General features: G+C 43.2%; 1 protein-coding gene across 2 annotated transcripts; it reads right to left on the bottom strand.

Annotated features, from left to right (window-relative positions):
- Positions 1 to 50: 50 nt before the first annotated feature.
- Positions 51 to 10,811, bottom strand: LOC111838064 (cysteine-rich hydrophobic domain-containing protein 2-like). 2 transcript variants are annotated; one of them, XM_072702203.1, is made up of 6 exons: positions 10,601 to 10,805; positions 8,664 to 8,718; positions 7,375 to 7,530; positions 6,670 to 6,726; positions 5,387 to 5,446; positions 51 to 1,903 (listed from the first exon to the last, which is right to left on the bottom strand). In XM_072702203.1, exons 1-6 carry the CDS (start codon positions 10,783 to 10,785, stop codon positions 1,853 to 1,855), a joined length of 564 nt encoding a protein of 187 aa, XP_072558304.1. In that variant the 5' UTR covers positions 10,786 to 10,805; the 3' UTR covers positions 51 to 1,852. The 2 variants fall into 2 exon arrangements, with proteins under 2 accessions (XP_072558304.1, XP_072558303.1); XM_072702202.1 differs by lacking the exon at positions 51 to 1,903 and adding an exon at positions 1,910 to 4,663 and having other exon boundaries at positions 10,601 to 10,811.
- Between the last annotated feature and the right edge of the window lie 11 nt (positions 10,812 to 10,822).

Here is a 10,822-nt window from a genome sequence, read left to right as displayed (position 1 = left end):
TATTCGAATTTCACGAGAACAATGAAATAATGCCACAAACACATATTGCATAAGGGTTTGGAGTAAACAGTTTATTCCAGTTCTCCTTAATTTCGTAAGGAATTGGAAAACGGGCACAAGTCCTCTATTACAGAAAATACACTACAGAGATTGTGAATCACAGTCATAACCGCTGCTCACCTACATTAACTGAGCACAGCTACTCTTCCACACTGACCTTTGGAGACGCCCGTAATGTAGGACATCTCCGAGCAGCCCTAAGGTCATGGGTAACCTCTGTGCCCCGCGAGGTCCATGTGACAAAATAAATCACTACACCTGCAGGTACGTCTGTGAGGGGGAGGAACAGCTGAACTACACCTTTGAATTAGGAGGTTAAAAAAAAACAAAGTCTTCTTCAGCTGTACATATGACTTTCACCTGTGGAGGAAATTAAAGGGGAATTCCGCCCAAAAGTGTTTTTTTTTTCTTTTTCCCTTCCTCCCTGGTCATTTTTCTGGCCATTTCGATCTGACAGGTTCTTAGCGTTTCCTTCCAGTCACCAGCTCCCTCGTACTAAAAGACACACTGTAATTTCAATGGAACTTTAGCTGTGATGCAAGCGGCAGGGAAATAAACATCACGGGCTTGTTATTGAACACCAATGGGATAAGTGCCACTTTGCTGAAAAGATCATGGAGATCTTTACAGTTTGGGGAATTTCCCCTTTAACACTGGCTGAGGGTGAGACCAGGCCGGTCAATATCAAGCAGTCATGCTGTATAGTGAGTGAAATGTATCTCAAAGTAGCAATATTAATAAAACCAAGTTTGACATTTTTTTCCTTGGTTGGCAAACCATTTAATTTACATCAGTACTGTCAGCACAGGTCACAGTAGTTAGGAGGGGACCGATTTCGGTAAAATGGCATTTAGAAACTGTCCTTCCACGTACTACTGTGAAGGTCTCTGGATGGACTCTGGCATTATCTACGTACAATATGGCTTACTAGGTAAACAGCTTCATTTATGCAGAAAGGTTACTTAGAAATCTTTCATAGATCTACTGTACATTGATATCTTGGCAACATATGAAGACCTATATTACATTTTGTAAACAATGGCATAACACTGTACATTTTTTAACCTAAAGCAGTATTTATATAGGCTAGTGTGAACGTTACTGTATTACAAGGTCATTTTAAAAATGCAGGAGAAAATGTTGCCGCAGATATACTATGCAAAAAATCATGCGTCAGTGGTATTATATTTTAGCTGAAGGTGGGAAGAAAGAAAAACGGAACAATGCAGGAACTTCACTACTGATCGCTACCCTCCTAAACTTTAAGGTTAAACCGAACCTCATCACTGCGTTCTTTCATAAGGCAAATACGTAAGAATCTTGTGCAGGGTTCTTTCAGAGAACAATCACCTAACTCTGATAATGACAACAGGCGCTAAGGTAAAGCAGGAGGTATAGTGTCTGTTTTCAGCCGCAGGAATGCTAGCTGGCTTCTACAAAGTGTTCCGAGAACGCCACTGCTTCTTTCAGACTCTGAGCTGTAGCACGCTCTCTCCTCTCTACGCACACCACGGGCGTTGGGACCGTTAAGGTTCACTTCAGATAGTTACCTTACCTGCTCTTTTTCTAAATTAAAAATGGGTTGTCCAGGAACAACAAAAGAGCCTCATTACGCAAGTATATGTGCAAAATCTGCCCTAAAGCAAGGTGACGGTGTTGTAATTCTACAGTTGGGTGGGGGGTTTGTGGTGAGTTGTCACGACACAGCAGCGCAGACCGTCAGTCCAACATGTCTACAAGGCACTAAGTGTAGGAATGCAGAGTCATACACTGGCATTTCCCATCCGCATCTTCAGTCTGGTCTGAATATAGGATATTTGGGCAGAAATTCTATAAGAATTACCTGTAAAGGAGAGACAAAAGAAGTTGTTGAGCTCCTCTGATTTATTCCTATGCAATTTCGGTATAGTAGTGGCAGTGGACAGGGTACTTTGAAAAGAAATCACAGAACCACAGAAAGGACTCCCTCTTGTAGTCTTCCTGCTTAATTAAGTCTCTCCAGCAGTCATTGCTTCCCTGCTTTGTTCCCACATTAAACTAATGCTGCGTTCCATTTAAACTCGTAACTTGGGAATTTCGACTCCCTAGTCTGAAATTTCAACTGGAACACCCCCCTAACGTAGGAATTGGAAAGACGGAGGAACCTCTGCAACCCCAAGGCTGCACCCTTCATCAACAGAAGTGAATGCTGAAATTATTTGCTGATTATCAGCATTTATGTCCTATTTGTGTGTCATTAAATCGGTCGCACACACAGTACTGTCCTGCCTCTATCTGTGAACATGTTGCTACAGTGTTTGTATGTGCAAAACACCACATAATGTGTTATCAACTGGTATTGTTAACAATGGCTAACAATGAAACTGTCTAGAACTGGGCATGTTTCATAAAGCAAGATTTCTTGCTTAGCCTGATAACTTGCCGGATTTAAAGTAGTCTAGGCTAAACGTAACTGAACGAAGATAAAGGCCATTTAAACTGGGGTACCTTAAATCTGACAGGTTTTCCGGCTGAGCAAGAAATCCTGCTTTCTGAAACAGGTCCCTAGTATTGCTAAATGGCTTTTCAACTTGTTGTACCGGAACGCTGTTAACTCGGGGTGTGACATCAGTCCCAGCTCCAACTTTCGGCATCCAAGATAAATGGAACGCAGCATAAACACATCCGGCACTTTAAATTTAAGTCAAAATACAATAGTAATACGGTGTGACTGGGTATCATATCAGCAAATTAAATTTAACCATAGCAATTTACAGTGGGTGTTTTACTGGAGTAATTCATATTAATTACTTTAAAGGTACTACAGTGGGGAATTTCCTGAGACTTGAACCAGTAACCCCAGCCCCATCGTATGCCTTTGACCACTACAATACCTGCTGCCGACACTCAAAAGCACTCATTCTGAGGCAACAGAACAGGCAAGATGGGGCAGATCTTTGGAACAAGCCAATCAGATCCACTGCAAAACTGCTAATCACCAATGGACCACCAGTGTGAAAGCCGGCCACAAACGTGACATGGCATGAATGCAATCTTGGGCAGAGACTTCTAACACTAAAACTGATCTGAATGAAATAGGGTGCTGATCTCTGGGAGTCACTTTACTTATGCAACAACCCAGTTTAAGCACATGCGTGTGGTATGAACGGCAATCACAACCCAGTTTAAGCACATGCGTGTGGTATGAACGGCAATCACAACCCAGTTTAAGCACATGCATGTGGAATGAATGGCAATCACAACTCAGTTTAAGCACAAGCATGTGGTATGAACAGCAATGAATCTGAGCTTGCAGATTAAAGGGTTATTCGATTTCGTTTTGAATTTCCAAAAAGATTTTCAGAACACCATTTTGATTTTGATTAAATCCGACATGTGAATTACACACACCTTCCAGAGTACAGAAATGTTTTGGTTTTTTTTTAATTCCCTTTGAGAGTGTTTTTTCTATAACGCAGGTAGCAATGATATGATCATTTGTAGTATTTTCTTAGGATCTGCAATTTTATTATTATTACAGCTAGAGCGCTCAGTTCAGAAACTCTTCTTTTCCCGGTATTGAAAATTCAACTTTTGAATAAGTATAAGCTGCTTTTCTCACTGTCAAAGTTCTCTTTGCGAACAGTACTTTCTGATGTAAAAAGTGAGGGGAGTAGAGCATCCAGGCATATGCATATGTACGTGAGCTACTCACTTAGTCCCCCTCATGAGATAAGCACCCCAAAAGTGTGCAGGTTTTTAAAAAAAAATGCTATTTTTGAGTTTCAAAAAACACTTATGGGGGACCAGTAATTAAATTGTAAGAGAATACTCTTTGCCTGCTTTTTAATGAGAATTTAAAAATGTTACTTATAGTGATGTAGGAGTTACAAGGCCCTGAACTTACAAAAGAAAAACAAAATCACTGAAACTTCACTCAGACTAATCTCACGCTCTTTTCATCTGCTAATTTCATACAAATAGTCTGAGGTGCAGCTAAAGTGAATCCTAAAGTATGTAGCATTTGGGGGAATTTTCAGGGACAACCTCCTTCGTTTTGTAAGATGAAGTCCAGGCATCTTGCATCCCACTCCTCAGGTCTGCACGCTATGTTACTGCCCATCTTTACTCCTACTGACATACACAGGTACTGCTCCGATCACATCCACGGAGTAACATTCTTCTGTCCAGCAGATTCCTAAAGGCACAACCAGTCCCCCAAACCCAGATCTTCCGCAGATTTGTTCCCACACCACATTTTGATCAGATGAGTTTTAAGGCCCATTCTCACTTTTCAGTAACTGGGAATTTCTGTCACATTCCCACCACAGGAACTGGGTCCCACTGTAGTTCCTGGGAGGTCGTTCTTGGTTCCCCTTCCCTAATCTGGGGTAGGTAGTTCTCATTCAACCAGGGATTACTAGGGTGGGGCTTATAGCAAAAAGCTTTGCTGATTGATTGACCACAAGCACTGGTGCCAACTTGGAAATAACGCAAGAGTCCAGGGAAAGGAGAAATAGTGGAGCAGAACACCAGCAGATGGGATTATTTTGTATGTCAATTACATTAAATGAATTAATAAATAATAAATACCTTTTCTGTTTGCGTCTCCATATTTCAGCACCTGAAAATTTGATCACCACAATTCAACCTACATATGCTCTGACTTTCCTTATCGTGGTGCACCGGTTTTGCCCGATAACCAATATTTTTTCTTTAATATTGCCAATAACGAGAGGGTGTGTGTGTGGGTGTGGGGGGGGGGGGGGGGGCGGTGGTGATCCTGACTGGTGGTGATTAGCAGTAACGTGACATTGTTTTATTCTGTATAAAATCAAGGACCCACCTGCGTGCTCAGCTTTCACACTGAGGGCTTTGGTCACTGCCATGAAAAGTTACCACTCAGAAGAAAACACTGAGAATCATCGTTGTCTTACTATCTGCTGTGTAGGAAAGGTGCCACATCTCACAGGAACATTTTTTTAAAATAAACAGAAACTATTTCTGAGCTCTGGAAGGTATGTTTAACTAGCATGCCAACTTTCATTAAAATCAAAAATGGTGACGCAAAGGCCAGTTGCTCAATCAAAGTGGAATGACCTAAACCATTCTCCCTTATAATATCACTGGAGACAAATTATTTTCAGCAAAATGAATTGTTTTAATAAATATATATGATAAAACCACTGGGACCATTCAAGACAACAGATCACGGAAGCTCAAATGCTTTAAAACAGTACCCTTCCTAACATGACCAGCCCAGAGTGTCCTCTATGCATTGTCTGTGTATGTGTGTTAATGTAAAGCCATCATTAAGGTTAAATTCACACAGGGTAATCAAACTTACATATTCCATCATGTTGCTGCTCTCACATTTCCTCTTGCTAAGTTTCCAGTGCAGCCCCAGCTAAGGAAGAGAGCACAGTCAGAACAAACTGAAGAGTAAAAGTGAGTCAATCCTCATTAACCCTAACCCATTAACTAACCCTAACCCATTAACTAACCCTAACCCCAGCTAAGGAAGAGAGCACAGTCAGAACAAACTGAAGAGTAAAAGTGAGTCAATCCTCATTAACCCTAACCCATTAACTAACCCTAACCCATTAACTAACCCTAACCCCAGCTAAGGAAGAGAGCACAGTCAGAACAAACTGAAGAGTAAAAGTGAGTCAATCCTCATTAACCCTAACCCATTAACTAACCCTAACCCCAGCTAAGGAAGAGAGCACAGTCAGAACAAACTGAAGAGTAAAAGTGAGTCAATCCTCATTAACCCTAACCCATTAACTAACCCTAACCCCAGCTAAGGAAGAGAACACAGTCAGAACAAACTGAAGAGTAAAAGTGAGTCAATCCTCATTAACCCTAACCCATTAACTAACCCTAACCCATTAACTAACCCTAACCCATTAACTAACCCTAACCCCAGCTAAGGAAGAGAGCACAGTCAGAACAAACTGAAGAGTAAAAGTGAGTCAATCCTCATTAAGCCTAACCCATTAACTAACCCTAACCCATTAACTAACCCTAACCCATTAACTAACCCTAACCCCAGCTAAGGAAGAGAACACAGTCAGAACAATCTGAAGAGTAAAAGTGAGTCAATCCTCATTAACCCTAACCCATTAACTAACCCTAACCCATTAACTAACCCTAACCCATTAACTAACCCTAACCCATTAACTAACCCTAACCCCAGCTAAGGAAGAGAACACAGTCAGAACAAACTGAAGAGTAAAAGTGAGTCAATCCTCATTAACCCTAACCCATTAACTAACCCTAACCCATTAACTAACCCTAACCCCAGCTAAGGAAGAGAGCACAGTCAGAACAAACTGAAGAGTAAAAGTGAGTCAATCCTCAAACCGAAACATGTGCTGTTTTACTACACTTTTTTTTAACAGCAAAACCCTACATTTATCTTAGTCATCATATTCAAAAAATAGAAATCAGAAATGTCAGCTTGCTTAAAAAAGCCAGGAACCTAATAGGTTTCTCACAGACCACCTACCACAGGAAAGAGATGGACATAAAGTGATGACCATGGCATTTCATTTTCCCCTCCTTTTACAAACACATATAGATTAGTAACACTACACACATGGATTATACGCAGCCTACAAACTCTACCTTGTGATACAACCGGTTGTTTTCCCATTCTAACAATTTCTGAATGGATCTTCTTGTCTGTTAGAAGGAGAACTGGAGTTAATTATCAGGAAGGAGTAATTTTCCACATACAGTCAACACAGTTAGTATGAGGAGCCGATGAGTCGTTTAGGAAGCGCCACCTTGCTAGCTGCATTCATAAAAACACAGCAGTCCGCAGCAACCACCCATTACCACCTAATAACTTGATTATTTTTTAATGCATCCAAGGCTGAATGAAGAGGTATTTCCAGCTGGATGGAGGCCGGATGCTCGGCCCAGGGGACTAGGCCTAGGGATGAGGCCAGACTCGTACCTGCGAGACGAGGCCGGACACGGGAGACGGGGAAAAAGGCCCGGCACGGGGGACGAGGCCGGGCACGGGGGACGAGGACGGACACGGGGGACGAGGACGGACACGGGGGACAGGGGACGAGGACAGACACAGGGGACAAGGACGGACACGGGGCACGGGGGACGAGGACAGACACGGGGCACGAGGACGGTCACGGGGGACGGGGGACGAGGACAGACACGGGGGATGGGGGACGAGGACGGACACGGGGGACGGGGGACGAGGACAGACACGGGGGACGGGGGACGAGGACAGACACGGGGGACGGGGCACGAGGACAGACACGGGGCACGGGGGACGAGGACAGACACGGGGGACGAGGACGGACATACCCTCTTGTTGAGGCAGATGACGGGCCAGAGGCTGCAGCCCACAGTGCAGCAACAGCACAGGCAGCCGCACAGCAGCCACTTGACGTTGACGGGCAGGTTCTTCCTCAGGCACGTGTTCACTCGGCCCATGCTCGCCTTGAACTCCTCGGGGGCCACCTGGGGCAGGGGGAGGAGAGGGAAGGTCTGTCATTCTGACATTTGGTGACACCAAATTCCTGAAACTCCTGGGGGGGGTGAAATTCTTACATTTTTCTTTAATAAGGTCCTTTGGAAGTTTGAAAATAACATGTAAACAAAACATTAAATTCAAATATTGTTTTAATACATTAAAAAAATATATATATATATATATTGCCTCAGTCCGCACCACACAAACCTGCGCTGCCCTTCAGTGCACTGAACCAAAAAAAAGGAAAAAAAAATCCAAAAACTGCAACCTGTATTCCTTCTTCAAGTCTCAGTTCCAGGAGATCAAAGGGGATTGTACTCTTCAAACAGACAGGTATACGCAGATGCTACTAAGATCAGATGAGAATCTCTAAATCCCATGCTTGTAACCTGCTGGCTGAGCTTTTGTCATCGCGGGGCAAAGGGAGACAAAACCGTAAGATAAGGACAGAAGCCCCTGGCTGTTCCCTCCACACCGCCTGAATAAATGCCCTTTACTTACTAGGTATGTACGCCGTAAAATGGGGGGTCGTAAGCTTTTATGACAGGATGCAATGGCCTTTCTGCACACAGCAAAAGCCTGCAGTATAAAGCTGGGTAGGTCTGATCTGAGCCTCTCAATCATTATAGGCCCGTCTCCATTGACCACGTCACCCAGGGTTCACAATTCTAGCAGCACATTTTATTGCCCGGCACTTCCCTCGGACAGCTAACCCCCACCAACAGCCTTTTTGTGCTGCATCCCTTCCCTTCGCTGTCCTTTTTTTCCTTTTAGCACTGGAAGGTCTTTCAGTCATTATTTCATCACCTCAGTGCTATATCCTCCCGTGGCTGGTTTTTTTTTTCCCGACCTGCGCGGGTTTACTTATTGACAGACCTTCATTTTAATGCTTTCTTTAAGATTCAACACTCCGGGATGCTTTGAAAGGTTTCCACCACAGAAGAGGAAACTGCTTCAAAAAAAAAACATCTGTTGAGACCTAAATAGGAAACTGAGAAATTCTGCCATGGTGAAAACTAAAGGACTCAATGACAATGAGTTGCATTTACATGTAAGGGATGCAGGACAGTAAAGGCTTTGATTTTCATAAAAAGACACATAACATGAGGCACTGGATTACCTTTCCTGTGAGAACAGAAGGGAATTCTGCATCAAATTTGTTGCTTAGGCCAAACCTGCAGATTAAAGACAAAAATGCCAAATAAAATCAGCCTGATGGACGAAGTAAAAGGGACATTAAAAATCAGCTGCATCTCACACAAACATACAAATGCTACTGCCGATTAATGCATTTCCCTCCTTAAGAATGAGTTGCACTGTATCTCTGGTCTATGTGCAAGAAATGTTCAACATTTTTCTTTTCATCATATTCAGTACTGACTGGTTCTACATTTCTGCATATGTCTATTGTTTTGTATATTTAGTGTCTGTCCTGTGCTGCCTTATGCTGTCTTACAGTCTTACTTAGTGAAATTTTGTTGTAATATCCATATGTTGTCTAAGTGCTCTTGTCTTTTTATGTCTGCACATTGAGCCTGGAGATACACAATTTCGTTCAGCTATGCATCCGTTGTTGTACTGCTGTATGGTGTGAATGACAATAAAGTTCACTTACTTTAAACAAGCAAGAATGCTCATTCATTGGAATTTATTGCATATATGTTGCTATAATGCAAACTAAAAAAAATTAGAAAAGTAAAAATGCAAGAGAAATGGCTACAACTGCCTAAGTTAAAGCTTTCTAAGCAATCCACCAATCCATTATAATACCTCTTGGTCTTTAAGCAACCAAGAAGTAACAGAAAGCCACTTGTTAATATAACATCATACGCATTAAATTTCTCGATTTAATTACATTATATGGCTGATTAACATTGTCATTTAACGCATTACCAAATATTACATGCAATGCATGAAATATTTTAATCAGCATTAAGACCATGCAATGCAATGCTGACTTGACTGTGTACAGCATACCACTTAGGAAAGGCTGAAATAAGTTCACATCATGAAAATGGACAGAGAGGTAGTTTATTTACAATTATCAAAATAAAATCGAATGCAGATATCCAATTAAATATTGTAATCACTCAGGAGGTATTGCAGACAAATCCCAGGGGGTTTGAACCTATATACTGTTACTCTGATATTTTATCAAGAAGGTGAACTATTAATTCATGTATGTGACGCCTGAACCAAAGATTCAGCGCACGTCAGCTGTAAGTTCACGGGCTAAACAAAGTTTCCCAAGGAAAACGGAGACAGATCTCAGCGCAAAGGCAGGGCGCCTGACGTGGACGCGGACCTGACAGACGGGAAATGGGGACTGAATGTATGAATCTGTAAACATGTTCGTCAAAAAGGTAGAGGTGCCTTTTTTGCGGTATCAAACCTCCTCCAAAAGCTTACTGGGAGGGAAACGGCTACTTTGCTCTCGATGCTACCGTTAATTACACGGAGACTGAGACTACTCGCCAACCTCGAACATTTTATGAGAATGAGAGTTTAAAACAATCACAAAACCTATGCATAGTGTATTTTAAAACGTTATAACGGAAAAGACGTATTTTCCAGCACTTAAACCGCATTTAGGCTAGGAATGTAGCACTTCGGCTAAATTGTATTTGCGGTTCCTTTGTTCCCTGTTTGCATTTGAGTTGTCGACACCAAATTTGCAAAGCACTGGTACGGTTACCCACTGCACGGGGGGCCCGCTGTCAGCTACAAGTTCCCCCAAAGGTTTGGCTTATCCAGATACTAACTTGCAATCCCCTTAGCCATAACGGCAGGCTAACTGGCACACTTCTGAGCGTAACTTTGGAAGATATCTTTCCTACCCAAGCAGACTGAGCTCAGTGACAACAAAGCGGGTATTTGCTTTCCACCACGGCTCCCGTGTCTGCCGACTGCCCTGCCCGCCTTTGAGCTAACGGAGAGTTGCAGTGTCTGGCTGACGGCCCGGCCTACACCCACAACACAGCCAAAACAATCGGCACCAGCAGCTAAGTGATTAATATCGGCGACGTGCAGCTTGTTGTGCTCCACGGGGTGGCTTACACAGTGATGTGGCCGGCCCCCCGCATAACCACCGGTTCAGGGCAGTATCTGGGCAGGTGCTCGTCGCTCACTACCCGCTCGTCGTCTTCGTCCAGTTCATAGATGGTGTCGAAATCCGCCATGTTTGGCAGTAGGACGGTCATGACGTAGCCCGCGCTGCATAGACGTAAGGCGCGCGGCGACATCCGCCGGCGCTGACGGGCGGTGCGCGCCGCGCAGCTT

This window comes from Paramormyrops kingsleyae, chromosome 18 (genome assembly GCF_048594095.1).
Source record: "Paramormyrops kingsleyae isolate MSU_618 chromosome 18, PKINGS_0.4, whole genome shotgun sequence".
In the NCBI taxonomy this organism is placed as follows: Eukaryota; Metazoa; Chordata; class Actinopteri; order Osteoglossiformes; family Mormyridae; genus Paramormyrops; species Paramormyrops kingsleyae.
Note: the sequence above shows the minus strand (reverse complement) of the source record. Positions and strands in the feature narration are given on the sequence as shown.